General features: G+C 29.2%; 2 protein-coding genes and 1 pseudogene across 2 annotated transcripts; 1 reads left to right on the plus strand and 2 right to left on the minus strand.

Annotated features, from left to right (window-relative positions):
* Nucleotides 1-595: 595 nt before the first annotated feature.
* Nucleotides 596-4123, minus strand: LOC132933319 (uncharacterized). The gene is made up of 2 exons (XM_060999623.1): nt 1217-4123; nt 596-766 (listed from the first exon to the last, which is right to left on the minus strand). The coding sequence occupies exons 1-2, from the start codon at nt 4121-4123 to the stop codon at nt 596-598; spliced, it is 3078 nt and encodes a 1025-aa protein (XP_060855606.1).
* Nucleotides 4124-7489: 3366 nt separating this feature from the next.
* Nucleotides 7490-9354, plus strand: LOC132934872 (uncharacterized). The gene is made up of 4 exons (XM_061001262.1): nt 7490-8426; nt 8665-8787; nt 8846-9042; nt 9148-9354. Exons 1-4 carry the CDS (start codon nt 8391-8393, stop codon nt 9302-9304), a joined length of 513 nt encoding a protein of 170 aa, XP_060857245.1. The 5' UTR covers nt 7490-8390; the 3' UTR covers nt 9305-9354.
* A 2607-nt stretch (nt 9355-11961) lies between these two features.
* LOC132933320 (uncharacterized) lies at nt 11962-13451 on the minus strand (annotated as a pseudogene).
* Nucleotides 13452-18559: the final 5108 nt, after the last annotated feature.

Genomic DNA, 18559 nt, shown 5'->3' on the forward strand with positions numbered 1-18559 from the left:
CATATATAAATTCTGAAACATTGTATAAACCAAAATTTAAAGTTAACGATAAAGTACGAATATCTAAGTATAAACATATATTTACTAAAGGATATACACCAAATTGGACAACGGAAATATTTACAGTTTCAAAAGTTTTACAGACAAATCCAGTAACTTATCAACTAAAGGATGAATCAGGCAGTATAATTTTAGGTGGTTTTTATGAACAGGAAATTAAATTAACTGATTTTCCAAACACCTTTCTCATTGAACGTATTGTAAAAAAAGTTGGGAATAAAATGTTTGTTAAATGGTTAGGTTTTGATTCAAGTCAAAATTCATGGATAACATCATCAGATATTTTAAAATAATGTTTTTTTATGTATAATATTTATTTATTTATTTATTTATTTATTTTTTTAATAAAATAAAATATCAGTTTTTTTTAGTAAGTCGAATTAATTATTTCACATGATCTCCTGATCCTCATTAGTCTGTTTTGAAAACTATATATAAATATATACAATCGATAAAAACAAAAAGCGTCATCTAGTGGTAAATAAATCAATGAAAATAATAATACTGCTGTATTTTGTTCCGCTAGATAACGCTTTTAAACTGAGTCATTAAGTTTATAGTGACCATAAGCTAAAGTATTTATCCCGTCATCCATTATATAACGTTTATCATCGTTTGCACTTAGAACAAGTTTGCTCATTGTTTTCGAATGAACAATATGTTTATTTGATTGGATAAAATTCATTTTTCTATGAGTTTGTTCATCCTTGAGAGTTTTATGGTTTATAAAAGCGTTTAGTATATTCATATAATTGTTAAATTGCATGTGATTTTTAATTATATATTTCTTTACGCCTTTTGCTTTTTTTTTCTCAGCGCCATCTATAGTTTTATAAGCATATAATTTCGGTCTTAATGAAACGAATTCTTTAATTATAATTCCTTTCATTTCATCTTTAAAGAACCCTGGTTGATTTTTATGAATTTCATTAAAACAACAATGGTCTTTAGGATAATTAGATGTGTCAAAATATGGTAATAAACTATTTTTTAAATCGTCAAAAAAATTTGTTGTTTGGATAGCATATATCAGGGAATCAGTATCCGAATATAAAGAACTAATTTTATTACCATACCTTTTCTTCATTACATTATAATGGAAGTCATACATAAATGTTTTCGAAACGTCTAAAATTGCAAATCCTACATAAATTGCCTTGTCGAATTTAATTGTTTCCTTATGCTGATGAATGGCCATGAGATTCTTAGAATATATAGTTCTGTCTTTAAAACTAGTTTTCGCCATTAATTTCCTTGCTTTTTGTTCTGAAGAAACCAGTTTTATAGAAGTTCTTGCTCGAACATTCTCCATACATTTACCAAAAACGCTATTAATTAGCAACTTCCAGAAATCCTTCTCAAACTCGTTTTTAGCTTGTACTCTCATAGATGTACATAATTTTATGTATGATGCCATCCATTTACTTTGGGAAAAACGGATAGCTCGATGAATTTTTACTACTTTAAGACCGTGAGAAATTGCTTGTTTTAAATTTATGTAATGTACAATATAGTTTTTTTTCGGTGATAAAGTAGTTAACAATTTCTCAACTTTCGAATTTGGTGGACATTCGTTAAACGGTAAAAATGGGAAATCATTATGATATTTATGTAGATGTTTAGGATACTCAATATCAACTTCTAATATATATCCGACTTCTGAATCATCAGCGATTTTAGTAACATCTATGTTGAGATCGTCAACCCATTCAAAATCTTTAAAAGGTAATTCTGTTAACATAGACTTCCCATACAAATTCACACAATCGAGATATGTAATCCATGTGATCGGTTCATTTGCATTATAGTCCAATCCTTCGATATTTGGTATGTTTGCCTTAACATATCTTTTGGTTGATTGGCATATCCCGCCTCTAATCGATTTTTCGAAGAAAAGCAACATGTTATACTCCTTTAACCTTGATAATTTGACCTTGGTATACTTCAGCATACAGTCAAAAGCAAACCCGGGAGCAGTCATATAATGAGCAGGATCTAGTTCGAGCGTAGATAAACATAAGTCTCTAAAATTTTCGAACACATCGGCTAGTATGCTAACATCAGTTTTTAAATAAAGATCGCTATATTCACCTAAAGTCTTTATATCAAATGTATGCCATACATTTTTAGCATGTATATAATCTTCATCACTAATTTTCTCGTCTGTTAAAGAGTTATAAAATTCTAGCTTTGATGGTAGAAAAGTATCATCTAATTTACTCCAATTATCGACATATTCATAAGGGAAGACTCCTTTTCGTGTAACTAAATCTAGTGCTTCCGCAGAAAATATTTTAAGAGTTTCTCTAAATCTCGACTTATCTTCAGATAAATTTTCCGCAAGTTTACTTAATGACTCGCTCATAAAACGGAATGTATCAACAAATTTTATACTAAATGTAGGTGCGATTTCCTTGCTGAAGGATATATATTTTTCTGATGAATTAGGAATAACGTGAATATTTTGATCATCGCAACCGAGCTCTCGAATTATGAAATGGCTATCGTACGATAAATTATGAAAGAAAATTGGAATGAATGATGGATTAGTTATTTGAAAATTACATTCGAGACAAAGACATTGTCTATATTTACCAGTAAAATGACAGTGATCTCGAACTTTAATTAAATTATTTTTTTTAAAATGTTTTGAACATTTTTCACATCTTTTAATTCTTTGAAAACGTTTTTCTTCTTTTTCAGTTAATTTACCCATTGGTGTAGCAGTTTCGTAAATTGTTTTGATATTATTTCCGATATCAATCATATTTTCCATAAATTTTTTTGCTGCATTTTCACCTCTATAAATAACCACCTTTCTAGGAATCTTCAACTGTTTTACTAACTCTTTTGGTATAATATCATAGTCGACTTTTACATAAAACCCATAACTCATAATTTCATGTAAATGTGTAATATATGTTTTTTTTTTTTTACAACTCTGAATGAATTCATCAGGTTTTTTAGGAGTTAAAATACATTCGAAGTCTGCATAAATAACAATTGGTATCCTTTGAGTTTTTTTATAACTTTTAAAATAAATAAAATCATCATCTCCCTCTTCAAACATTATAGGTTTCCCTAATTGGTTCTTTCTACAATTATGTTGATGTTCAATCAATCCTTTCATACCCCAAAGTTTGCTTTTACACGGTTTGTTCCCAAAAGTAGTAAAACATCTTTTACATATAATTAGCTTAGTACAATTTTTAGTTTTCTGACTTCTAACGAATCTTGAAAAATTTTTTATATAACAGTAATGTGATGTTTCATCATTATTGAACAGAAAAAGATCGAAATGTTTTTTTCTTTCAGTATTACAAATATACAAAGGAAAAATATGTTTTTTATCATTTAAACTATAAATATTAATTGATACATCGTTTGTACGTTCAAATTTTTTCATCTGACTGATTGGTGTTGGAAAATCAATACATTTAAAATCTAAACCACTTTTTGTTTCTAACATTTTAAAATATTTCTTATTCAAATAAGTTTTATTCGATCGATTATCAAACTTAGATAGTATTGAATATTTAAAACATTTAGCATCGTTATTTTTTACATTTATAATTGCTCTTTTATCTTTTATATATTCAGGTAGATCTAGATACGTTCCTCCTCTGAGAGGATTCACTGTATTAATTCTCAATTGTAATACATCTATAGTTTTAAGGGACCACCCAGATCCTTTCGCTAAAAACTGGTCTTGTTCAGATAATAATTTATTGAACATTCCATTTAGTAATTTATTGAAATTGGATGAATTACATGCAAGTGTATTAGAAGTTTTGAAAGCTATGTCCCGAACTTCTTGAGTGAGTATTCTTTCGTATACGCTATCCACATGTAAATTAAATTTTATAGATGATTGTAAACATGATTCTTTTAACTTTAAAATTAATTTATCTCTAACATAGTTAAAAAAAAGCGTGTAATCTATAAAATTTAAAGTATTCTTAATCAAAAATGTTTTTGAACATTTCTTAAATCTCTCGATTTCAAATAAACCTTCGTCAGAAGATGACATCCGCTCGTGTTTTGTAACCGTTTTTCTTTTCATTATGAAACTGAAAAAATAGATTAAATAAAAAAAAACATAGGTAAAAGCAATCATAATATTGTAAATTTATTATAACATCAACTTCTTTTTTTTTAATTCTTATGCAAGCAATTCAGAATATTGTTTTCAAAATATAATAAAAGTATTAATTCTAAATTATTACAAAGAAAAAAAGAATTGGTTAATATAATAAGAAATTACTCAGATTCTAATTCTCTTAACCGATTGTTTAGTTCTGTTAACCGGCACTGAAGATCTGCTTTACATTCACTTGAATATTTTTCGAAACTATTATGTTCATTTATCAATTTATTTTTAAAAACTGTTTTTTTTCTTAATACAATCATTAATTTTTGTAAATACTTTTTGAAATGCTTTCCGTTTCTCGATACAATAGCGTTTATTGTCACGCACCTGCTGTTCTACTTCTAGAATTCTGCTTTTAACTACGTTTATTTCTGAGTTCATGATTCTGAAAATTACATAGAATTTCAAAACTAACTGTTAATTGATACGTTTTTTTAAATCTAAACCACTTTTCCTAACATTTTTATTGCATTAGTTTTATTTGAACGATTATCAAACTTATCCAGAATTGATGATATAAAACATTTATTATTCTTCAACAGATATTATATACACAGGGATGATATATTTTATAATTTATGACAATATCATTCGATATATTTTTATAATATAAAATAATAAATAATAACAAAATAATTTATTTGTAAAAACAAATTTTATTTTTTGGAAAAACTGAATATTATCAATATTTGTCTAATTGTTCATACAACTCACTAAGACCTTTCTGTATATTTTTTTCACAAAGAAACGCTATATAATTTGAATTTTTATAATTATTTATCATCGTTTGTTTTTCTTCTTCTAATATTGCTCGTGTCGTTTTCAATCTTGCTTTCAGAATCTTTATATTTATTTCTCTCAAGTTTTTTCTGAAAGTGACTTTAATTTCATCCATGCCGAGGTTGTTTTCGTCACGTTGTTGTAATATGGAGTTGATTTTTTCTAAGATAAGTGACGACTCCATTTTTTTTTTTTTGTTTTTTTGTTTTTTTTTATTCTAGAAAAATTGAATAGAAATAAAATAATGTACAATAATAATAATAATTTATTATTTTATTTTATATTTAACTCTTTTATATAAGAAAAAATTGTGTTAATCATAATTTACTAACATGTTTAACACTTAAAAGCTATGGTTCTCCTTGGGAAAATAATAATATTTCTGTTTTTACAACATATTTCCAAGTAAGGACTACTCTTTCTGCTAATTTCCCTACGACTCCGCCTCTACTTCTTAATTTGTTGACCACTAGACCAATTCCAGTGGCTTCTAAAAGTTCTATAGTCATCGGTAGTTTCGAAAGTTTGTATACACATTCATATATTTGTTCGTTGTCACAGGCCTCATCAGCTCTTACGATTTTTCTGGCGTAATGATTAATCACTCTGACTGACCTATATATATATATATATATATATTTATATAAATGTTTCTTTATTAGGTTAGTTCACATATAAATGCTTATATTATTTTATGAAACCAAGTATAATATAAGCATTTATATCAAAATAAAAATTAACTATGATGGTAGATCGTGTATAAATTATAGTTTTCAATGATTATATTTAGTTTGCAGAAACTAACGAATAATTTAATAATAACGTAAATGAAAAAAACAATACTATATTATAAACTATAAAAAAGAAAATTACATTGAATACCTATATACATAAATATAAACTTATAATATTATTACTAATTATTCATAACAAATTTAAAAAAAAAAATTTTAACCTGATCTAAATCTTTCGCGCTTAGATTCTGCTGTTGTAATAAAATCTAACCTTTTACCGAAACAGTGTTCTCGCTTACGAAAATTTGTAACATATAAATCACTATATTTTTTACATATATCCATTTTTTCTTCTCTTAATAAAACTAATTTTGCGTTTAAATCTTTTATATAAGAAAAATTTGGGTTAGAGTTTGTTCTACTTAAATAAATAATGAATTTCAGGTTTTTAATTTTTTTTTTGAGATCTTTATATTCATATCTTTCTTTAATCTTATTTTCATCAATCATCTTCGTTAAGGTTACAATTTGTTGTCCATAATATTGAATTTGTTCATTACAAAAATCATATGAATACCAAAAATTCATTATCTGTAATTTTTGACTAAATACATTAGTATAAAATATAAAATATTATATAAATCTAATTATTTAAAGTGATTATTTATAAAACAACGAATGTACGTATATACGTATATATAATAATAACTAATTATATTTTCAAAGCTAAATAAAAAACCTTTAAAAATTAGACAATATAGCATTTATATCATAAAAAATAAAATTTTAGTTGCTAGTGAAGCTACGTCACACGATAATAGAAAAAAACGTGATAGTTTATATGTTAGTTAATAGTAGATAGGGCGATTGTAACTATCGTAGAGTTCGTACGGTAACATTACGTTGTCACGAAAGCAACTACGTGTTTACTATCAACGTGCGACAGCAGCTTTCGAATAATCTTAACGTAAAAGCAATAAAAAAAACATTATAGAAAAAAATAATTTAAATTTATATATGTGTATAATATACGTTTTAGGATATATTTTATACAGTCATTAAACATTATTGAATATTTTAATATAATAAAAAAAATTTTTTATATTAAAACATTTTACGTAAGATAATATTACACGTGTAATACAACAATCACGTTATCTATAAAAAATATTTATAATCAGCTATAGTATTTTAACATTGATAAAAACAAGGTATCGTGCAACAACTACTAGATAACGGTATCTATAGTTATTATCATGAAAGAGATTGACTATTAAAGATTTTTGAGGTTAGGTAATAATTATCAATATTATTGATGAATGATAAGCCCGATGTTCTATCTTATCTATGTAAATCTATGATAGTATGGTACATCAGTTATCTTCTATACTGTAGACGTGGTGTAATTCATTTTAGTATTATTACTCTATGGTGTAATTATAACGTATTATTGTTACTTGATCATAACTTAACAAAAAAAAAAGAAAACAGCTTATATTATAGTAGTGACTAAAAGTGAGAGTTGAGAAACCGTCTTTCAACTACTTCTATTTTAATGTTTTTATTTTAAATAATCTATGAAAAAAAATCTTTAAGTCTAAACACTCAATACCCATAGTAATATTATAAAACTGTATTATCATTACAACAATAAATTGTTATTATTCTATTTTATTTTTTAAAAAAAAAGAAGTATGATGTTAAATTAAATAATAACAATAAAAAAAAAAATAGTACTTACATAGCTTGTAGAAATTAAGGTACTTTTTCTAAGTATGATGGCTGGTCTATTTGTTAGAGTTGTTTTGACAATCTTTTGACTGCCCGTTGAAGATGTTTGGTAAACTGCTGGCTGGCTGTTGTTTTGGCGAAGAAGACTGTTCTGCTGCTGGCTGCTCTTGGAACTGCTGTTGCTTGAACTGATGACGATAAGCTAAGAAATTCTGGGTTTTATACCCGAAAATAACCCTCTCTTCTCTCATTAGAATTTTTTGTGATGGATTTAAACATTTCAACTTATTTTACATCCTGTTTTAATATTATAATGGCATTGACATTAAGTAAATGTGAAAACATTTGACTGAGCAGGTTATATTAGCAGCAATTTAGATTCATATAATATAATTGGTTTTTGAGAATGAATGTATACATTCTAAGCATTGACATTTAGTAAATGTGAAAACATTTGGCTGGACAGGTTATGTTAGCAACAATTAAAATTCATATAATGTAATTGGTTTTTGAGAATGAATGTATACATTCTAATTTATTTTAAATCCTGTTTGTAATAATTTAAATTCATGTAATGTAATTTGCTGTTGTATATGAACATGTTTCAGCACCCATCTAAGGTAAGGTTATTGTAGAAATTTATTCAAGGAGGGTATTGACCATGGTAAAAGGTGAATGTCATAAACATTTGGCTGGGATAGGTTATGTTAGCGTCAATTTAAAGTCATGTAATGTGATTTTGCTGTTGTACCTGTATGTTCATGTTTTAGCAGGTTTCTATAATGTAAGGCTATGACCATTTGTATACTTAATTATTGAAGTAGTGGTAAAAATCTGTGTATAAAAGACAGAGGGAATTCTCTAATATTCACCAGTCTTCAAGATTTCATCCCAGGACAAGAAGCTCAGTTCAACAGAAATACTACCAAAATAAAATGTCGTACCGTACAATTGCTTCAACTGATTCAGAGGTTAGTAACTACTTAGTAAATATCTTATAACCATAGAAAATTGGAGGCCGGTCGTAACACCACTCAACGCTATGGTTATAATTCTTAAAATAATATTAAATGACTGATTATAACATAGTATATTGGAAGTGCGTCGTAACATTACTCAACGCTTTGGGTATAATTCTTGGGACATAGAAAAAATATATAATGGAAAAAAAACAGTAAAAAATAATATACTATGTTTTATGTTTCACAGAATGAACATTTTAGCGAATCAATTGATATAAGACCGTCTTTTTCAAAAACAAAACCTGGATTAAAACGTTCTGCAGAAAAAACAAGTGTTAAAAAACCTATGAAAAAGAAGCAGAATAAAATGGTAATAAAAATAATATTTTTTTCCTAATGATAGCATAAATAATTTATTTTTTTTATAGAATGCATCATACAGAGATAATATCAGCGAACGCTTGAGATCAGAAGATTTTGATGTTGAAGTATTTAATTCGCTAACATTCAGACAAGGAGATGGCGTTGTGACAATAAAGACGCCTTTTGAAGAAAAAGGAAAGGATCTTTGGGTGCTAAGTCATTATAAGGTTACTAACATCGAGAATGTACCAGTAAAGGACAGGTAAATACATTGGTTTAAATTTAAAAACTATTGCTGAATCTGTTTTTTTTTTTACTGATTTTATTTACTTCTTTTGTTTTTAAATAAAATAATTTGTTGTAATAGATGGAAGTTCAGTGAAGCTACTGTTAGATTGTACACGACCGACGAATCAATAGATCAAACACTTCATACTGGTCTTAATGAGACAATGCAAATTATATTTGATAAATTACTAACCGATCCAAAGCGTCAAACTATTAAAAGCAAGACGGTTGTTTGATTATTATACGGAAAAATGAGTTTCATTTAATAAAACAAAATATTATTATACATGTATGTTTTTATTTGTTCAATACTCAAAGGTCTTGGAAAACATAAACCTATAAACTATATAGTATGTCTGAGAAAAAAAATTTCTAATTGAAACATTGCTATCAATTCTGTACTATCAAAATTTAATCTAATTATTTACTGAAAACATAAAATTTGAAACTAAAACGCATTAAAACTATTCTTTATGATTAAAGGTAACATGTAATTTAAGAAAAAAAAGCAAGTTTATTATTGAATAAAAAAGTTTTTATTTTTTAAATAAATAATTATTAAACATATTTATATATTTTATATTATTAGATCTTGTAAAATCATATCGGACAATGTGTTAAAATGAAATTGTAATATTTCATATAAAAATGATGTGTCATCGTTCTGTAAATGATTATAATAATTAAAATCATAGTTTTGAATATATTGGTTGGTAAATTCGTTCCTTTGGCAAGTGGATGGCAGACCACGGACATCATTTTTAATTAGGTCATATGCAGTGTTGAAAGTAATTTGATAATTTGCTAAACGTTTTTGCTTGTCTACCACATACAAATCAATCAAATTCTGTAATTGACGAAGCCGGTACAAATCTACGTGTGTCAAGGTAATATATTCCTCGTTTAGATGTAGGGTAATTGAACTCTGTTTAACATTAATTGAATATGAAAAGGAATCGGTAATCTTTACACGCCTCACCCTGGTATTTAGGTTATTAATAATTGAATTGTAATTAGATTCAGACATCAGTGTGAACCATTCTTCTAAACTTAATGTAATAATTTTCTTTGAAAGTTTACATTCTAATAATAAAATAATTGAAATCTGCTTATTAATTAGTAATCCAACTGTAATACTTTTCTTGTTAAAAGCTCGGATGTCGAATGTAGACTTACAGACAATTATTGGTGGACTCATAATGAAGTTTTTTTTTGCTAAAAAAGTACACAATAAAAAGTAGGATATAACTGTTAGGAGTTATACATTGGACTGTTAGTTTTTTCCTTTGCAGTCATATTATATACTAAAAACTCGGATAAAAAAAAAATGCAAAAAATGTGAACGTACAGTTAGCGAATTAGTGCATACTAGAGAGGGAATTTACATATACTTACTAACCTGATACCTGAAAAACATTTTAAATTATTATATACGCACTAACCCGCTAGGCTATACGTCCACAAGATATTAAATCGAATAATAAAACATTTAAGATAAAACATTCAATTTTTTTTTTATTTTTTTTTTTTATTCAATACAGCAAATATTATAAACAGTATATTATATAAAAAAAACATGATTTAACAAATGGTGTCGTACGAACCGGTTTCACAATTACAAATAACTTCGGTTTTACAATATTTACTTAAGACTTTTTGAACAAACTGATTACCTTTCATTAATAATACATATAAACATTTTGGTGAGAATCGGGTATGTTCTATAAAACAATTATCATCGATTTCAAAACTATGTAGAATTACTCCACACCAATGACATTGAACTGCGTCATCGAGATTGATATAGTAAAATCCGCATTCTGAGAGCTTGTACTTATTCTGACCGGTATTTGGAGGAAAACTTTTAAAAGATCGTAACCTAGATACAAATGCAGAGAATTCTGGATACGCTGGCGTTGAATTGAATCGTATTTGATCGACCAATGACTGGACATCGTTTGCGCATTTTTGAAAATTCATTTTTGAAGAAATTAAATAACTTATACAATTTAATAAAACTTTGAGAAAATAAAGAAAAATGAGACACGACTTGAGTGAACGATGGATCATTAGTAACTGAATATGAAAAAAATAATCAGCAATCAGCTTAAAATTATTGTAAATAATAAATAATGTTTTTATCATTATTAAAAAAATCAGTGTAACCAACATGAGTAAAAATGAAATACAGCACATTTTTTCGAGGTAAAATTTACTAACAATCAGTGTGAAATGTGTTACACGGTAAATCAGAGTGCTCCAAGGGGGACATTCCCCCTTGAAAAAAAATTTTTACCGTGGAAAAGCTGGCTGTGAACATACAAATATATACTACTCTTAGCCACCGCACCTAGAGCAATCGACATAATCGAATATCCTCTGACGCCTAGGAATAGCACAATAAGCTATCCAATTACAAGAAATTTTAACTTTGCTTAAGTTTTTTTTTGGGAAGCCAGGGACTTCCATTTTCGAGGGGAGGAGTGTAGTAAACCGACGACAGTTTACTATTATTTTTATTATTCAATTATTTGTCACTTCACTATAAATTAAACCTCGTACCACGCCTGGTTGTTGTTGCAAGTCTCCAGATTCTGAGAATCACAAATAATCCGGTACCTATCCAACTCAAGGATTTGGCAACAACATTCACACCTGCGTCGGTACTCATTACTCCTTCGCCGGTGCTCTTCCGATCCACCTCCTAAGTCGATACCGTGTACCTAATCGTTAAGGGAGACTTGGTATATTGGTATATATACGAGTCTCCATCCATAGCAGAATTAGAATTAGTCCCATAGCCCTACATGTAGTACTTACCTGGTCGTAGAGTCCGCGCACTCTACATCGCCGCCAGACTAAGTACATTCCCAGTAATCTTACGTAGATTTAACTAGTTCTCGGGCAGTAACTTAACGTGCTGTCCACAAATTTTTATAACATTTATTGTAATCTTTTTAAATAAACTATTTTAACTAATCGTTGAAACCTGTGACTTGAACCTCTGTCAATACAAATCCTACCACATACAGCAACGTCGTCACAACTCAAAAATATAAGCGTTAGTGAGGGATCACTACAATGATCTTCCATGATTGGCTGTAACGGCAAAACTTCTTGTCCGTTACCAATGATGTCATCACCAATGTTATTGACTTCATCTACTCCTAAAGCCCACTGTCTCTGTCTCTGTTCATAAGAAGAACAAGCATGGGAACATTTATTCAGAAATTGTCAAGTGCTTACTAAACCAGCATCATATTGCTCAGTCACTGTTTTAATAAATTTGGAATTTATTAAAAACTTCGACTTTAAATTCCTTGACGGCTGCAGTCCATTATCTAGCTGAGTGACAACGTGATGATAATTTTTACTTAGCCCGCTTAACTGACCTAAACAAATTAATAAAATACAATTCATGAAATAGGTAAATGTAAACATAAGGGAAAAAAACACCTATCTTTCAAAATTATAAATAAGTAGGTATAAAAAAGCAAATATTGATTCAATAAATAACTGTGATAAATATACAGAAGTTTAACATAAAATAAAACAGGGTAGGTAGAGTACATAACCATAAAAAATTAAAGGGTTTGATACAAAATTTAAATACTAAAGTAAGTATTTAATACTGTTTATTTAAATTGAACATAATATGTTATAAATAAAAATAATAATTTTATATTTTTATATATTATATATTATAAACTGGTTTTGCTATATGCATAGATTTCTAGTGGACATCATCATTTAGCATAGAGCAATGTTATGAATCTGTTAAATTTTAATTAAATGAATAGGTAAAAATAATTCTTATTGCAGTTGGTGTAGCCTTTACTCCTAAGGATATTTTTATGTAACACAATAACACTGTAGGTTGAACCAGTTCTAGTCAAAAAACTAGTTTTTGTTTATTGTATATTAATATATCAAAATAACAAACTAAATAAACTTACTGAGGAAAATCCATAAACTCGGATGAGTAACACTAAATTTGTTTCGTAGCACATTGTGAAAACTTTCCACGTTATTATTGGTTCTTCTTGGTATCCCATTTACAGATAAAATGTTTGGCCCTACAATCTGTATCCAACACCTTTGAACAGTCAGTTAATTATATTTTTATTATATTTTAATTTTAATATTACCTACGGTTTACAAAAATCAATGTTACCTTTTATAATAATTAAACAAATTTGTCATTGGGACATTATGGTGTACTGCAAATGATTTTATTAGTTGGAATCCTTCCTTAATTTTGGTAGCAGGTAAAATGTGGTAGCATGTGTGTGTACCCCACACATAAGCATTTTCAATGCTTTCAATGCAAAGGGATTGCGATGAACTGTGTCTAGGTTACCCAATGATTTCATTTTCTTCCATACAGCCTATATTTAATTCATAAGATAAATATATTTAGATTATATGTTTTCATATAATACATTAATACTTCATACTTTATAAGTATCAACATTTAATAGAAATTATACAGAATGTAAACATTTTACTGTTCTAAATCAAAAAGTGTTGAATAGGACATTTTTTTATGATTATTTAAAAATGTAATATGCACTGTTATGAAACCAATACAATTCATGCCTCGGACTCATATTTTGGATACGACTCGGAAACGGACCGGACAACTGGAATACAGGATTGGGACATGGAATATTAGATCACTTTATAAACCAGGTGCACTTAAGTCTATATGTGATGCGGTGAAGAAATACAAGAACGTTCAAATAGTGGCGCTGCAGGAGGTCAGGTGGCCAGGGGAGGGAGACATGAGAACCAATGGAATGACATTATTTTATAGTGGATCATCCAATGGAAAGCATGAGAATGGAGTGGGTTTTTTAGTAAATGACCAGTTGTTACCTTCTATAAAGAAATTTACTCCAGTAAACGATCGCATCTGTCATATTCGTATAGCCGGTAAACAATATGACATTATACTGATATGTGTATACTCACCCACAAAAACGGGTGAAGAAGACCTGAAGGATATGTTTTATGATGAATTAGAAAGAGTGTACAATGGTCTATCAGGACACTGTTTAAAAATTATATTAGGGGACTTTAACTCACAAGTTGGGTGAGAAACGATATATAGACCTACAATTGGTAGTGAGAGTATACATGATTTGAGTAATGGAAACGGCACCAGATTAGTTGAATTCGCAATAGCTAATGGCCTCATAGTGAGCAGTAGTTTCTTCCCCAGGAAGAATATAAACAAATATACGTGGACCTCACCAGGAGGAATTTACCAAAGTCAAATAGATCACGTCTTGGTTGATAAAGTGCATAGATCATGTATCAAGGATGTAAGGTCTAAAAGAGGAGCCGATGGTGATTCCGATCATTTCCTAGTACTAGTGAAGGTAAAACTAATATTGTCAAACCATTGGAAAGCGAAAAGGAAGAAAACAAACACTACTAGGTTCGATGTGGATAAACTAGGAGAGGAAAGAATACTTCAACAATTTCAGCAGGGAATAAAAGATGCACTGTATATTCATACAAATAGACTAGAAGAGCATTCAGAAGTACAAACTGCGTGGGAAATAATTAAGAGCTCAGTCCTGGAGGTAGCAGACAACATGATAAAGCAACCTTCTAGGGGTAAAGCAAAGCATTGGTTTAATCAAAAATGTGCAGAAGTCATTAAACTACGCAATGATGCTAGATTAGAAATGCTACAATACCCAACTCAGCCAAATGTGGAGTTATATGTTAAAAAGAGAAAAGAAGCGCATAAGGTGCTAAGACAGGAAAAAAGGAAAATGGAAAAGGAAAAGATTGAAAAATTGGAAAGTTGTAGATACAACCCTAAAGAATTCTTTAGGCAGTGTAAATCCTTAAAAAACGGATTCAAGCCAACAACGCAATTCGTATTAAATGGAGAAGGGGTACTATTGTCAAATAGTAAAGATAAAGCAGAGGAGTTTCGGAAGTACTTTGACCAACTTCTGAATAGCGAACCCAATTTAAACCAAGGAGAAGATGACGAAGAATGGGGGGGGGGGGAACCCACAAACAACAACTTGAGAAATGAAGAATTAGAACCAAACAGAGCAGAAATAGAATCAATTATTAAATCACTTAAAAATAATAAGGCTGCTGGAGAGGACCAAATTTGCGCAGAATTACTAAAGCTTGGAGGCCCAAGCCTAACGGATGGGATATTTAATCTTATATCTATGATATGGCGTAAAGAAGAAATTCCTACCGATTGGAGAACATCAGTTATCTGTCCAATATTTAAAAAAGGTGATCCCAAATGTATAGACAATTATAGAGGTATATCTCTCCTAGATGTTGGGTATAAGGTCCTGTCTATATGTCTCCTACGAAGAATACAAGATGTATCGGAGCAAATGATTGGAGACTACCAGTGTGGATTTAAGAAGGGGAAGTCAACGATAGATCACATATTCACATTACGACAAATACTAAGTAAACATTACGAATATAATAAAAATATCCATCTAGTATTTGTAGACTTCAAGCAAGCATACGATAGTATAATTCGGAATAAACTATGGAAAAACCTAGCAACTCTAGGTATTCGAAATAAAATAGTTAACTTAATAAAATTATGCAACAGTAACACAAAATGTGTGGTTCGGGTACAAGGAGAGCTATCAGACCCTTTTGAAGTTGGTAAAGGACTAAGACAGGGTGATGCACTATCACCTGTATTATTTAACTTAGCGTTAGAAAGTGTGTTAAGGAGAATGCCACGACGACAGATAATGAAATTAAATGAGAACCATACCCTACTAGCATATGCGGATGATATAATAATTTTAGGTGATACGAAGCAAGATACCGTATACAGTATGTCAGATCTAATGAAAGTATGCAAACATATAGGGCTGTCTATAAACCAGGAGAAGACCAAATATATGTTCATGACAAGAGAAGCACGAGATAATGAAGATGATTCAGACTTGGAAGTCGATGGGATATCATTTCAACAAGTACATGACTTCAAATATCTCGGAGTCAACATAAATAATAGAAACTGTATGCATAATGAAACAAAACTCCGTTTAAAAGCTGGGAATGGATGTTACTTTGCTATGTCACATCTGTTTAAGTCAAAATTATTATCTAGGAAAAATAAAGAGAAGCTATATACTACGTACCTCAGACCAGTTGTGACTTATGCATGCTGTACTTGGGCTACAACAGCAGGAGATGAGAATAAACTTAAGATATTTGAAAGGAAGGTGTTAAGAAAAATCTATGGTCCCGTATATAATCATGATACCCAAGTGTGGGAGAGAAGGTCAAACGAACAAATACAACAATTATATGGAAAAGGAAATATAGTACAATTTGTAAAAGGCACTAGAATGGAGTGGGCTGGTCACGTTTGGAGAGCGGATAATAGTATTGTCAAGAAGGTAATTGTAAACAACTTAAACAGGAAAAGACCTCGCGGCAGACCGAAGCAGCGTTGGATAGATGCAGTCAAAAGAGATATCCAGGAGTTAAGATCAGATTGGCATGGAGACCTAATGCATGCATATAATAGAGAAGAGTGGAAGAATTTGATATTGGTAGCAAAGGGCCTAAATGGCCTATAATGCTATAAAAAATATGCACTAAGCACCACCTAAGACAATTTTAAAGTATAGAATATAGATTCCTATTTGAATCAAAATATTTTTATAAAAAGCACTCAAACAGTTGTACAAAAAAATAAAAATTAGCTATGTAATGTATAATAATATGTATTATAGTGAGATAAAATTAAAAAAAACTTTCAGATGAAACAATTTACTCTATTTTTTATAATTTCTAATGATGAATTTTGTATCATGCAATTTATTATGAACAGCGTTTATATTTGTATAACAAGTATATTTAGTTGGATTAAATACCTATATTGATAAAAAAAAAGAATTTTAATTGTATAGTATTATATATTGTTATATATTACCTATGGCTATACCTATGGTTATAGTACCTATGTGTTATATTATAAGGGCGATGCTATACACGGCGTAATCCACTGCGTTTTCCGTCGAATTAAAAACGCATTGGTTTAAATCGGAGCAGCTATACACGACGGCGACGGGCGTAATACGCCACGTTTTCCGCGGTGGCAAAAAATGCTGATCGGGTTGCGTATTACGCCCGTCGTGTATAGCAGCTCCGATTTAAACCAATGCGTTTTTAATTCGACGGAAAACGCAGTGGAATACGCTGTGTATAGCATCGCCCTTATAATATAACACATAGGTACTATAACCATAGGTATAGCCATAGGTAATAATATAATATTTAAATTTAATAATCAATACTTACGTAATACCATTCTTTTTCCCGTTGTTTTTATATGTATGTCCATCTTCTTGCTGCATTTTAATTATAAAATAAAAAGTTATGTTTAAAAGCAACTGCTGAAAATGGAAAAATCTCAAAATGAGAACTATACGAAGGATATAATGTGAATGACACGACGAATAGTAGACAAATGCGGTTGATCGTTGAAATGCAGGTAGGTAGGTAAAATTACAGACTTGAAAATTAGTAATGACCATATAAGGGTTTATTGTAGAATAGGTAATTTACAAATTATATTTTTATTTATATATTTAATTCAATTTAATTGTACAAGAATATACTTATGCCGGATACCGGATGCGTGTTATAAATTATATAACATAGATTCTAATTTTATTTCAGAACGTTTCAATAACAATCAAAAATAATTTCATTTACAAAACCAAGATATTTGCACACTTTTATCATTATTTTTATTATTTTGATATTTTTCTCATATTGCAGCAATTATGCAACATATTTAAAATAATGAGTTATAAATTATTTATAACAAATACCTAATAATGCAAAAATTAATGAAAATATAGTCGGCGATCGGGCGATGTCTTTGATCATACACTCAGTGGCGTAGACAGGGGGGGGGTTTGGGTGTTTAACCCCCCCACCCATTACCTTCCATAAAGTCGAAATTTTCATTTTTTTTTTTTTTTAATCTATTAGATGCACTGTATTTTTGCGCACATTTTGATATTATAATATCATATTATTTCCCGCTAATTTCATTTGATATCGTACAAAAACCAATTCTCGTATCCTATCTTATCAATGTAAACACGTCACAGTTTTTTGCTGTTCCTGAACAATTTGATATAAGTGACTTACGAGGTTTTCGTCTGTAGCCGTCGATATTCAAAAGTAAGACCATTGTTATCTATTATTTTTGGTTGTGTGATACTGTGATAAATTAAAATCTGCAAATTTGTAATAACGAATTTACGAATATAATAAAATAAAAAAAAAATTCTAATTTGTCAATTTAATTCATATTTGATATTACACATTCAACTTTTGCCATTATGGATAAATTTCTAATAATAAGAAAAACAAGTGCAGCATATCGGGAGCATATCAATTATTATGCTCTATAAAACAGCCAGAATTTATACTAGCAACATTTGTGTTAGCAAAAG

The sequence above is a fragment of the Metopolophium dirhodum genome, chromosome 1 (assembly GCF_019925205.1).
Source record: "Metopolophium dirhodum isolate CAU chromosome 1, ASM1992520v1, whole genome shotgun sequence".
NCBI classification, from domain to species: Eukaryota; Metazoa; Arthropoda; class Insecta; order Hemiptera; family Aphididae; genus Metopolophium; species Metopolophium dirhodum.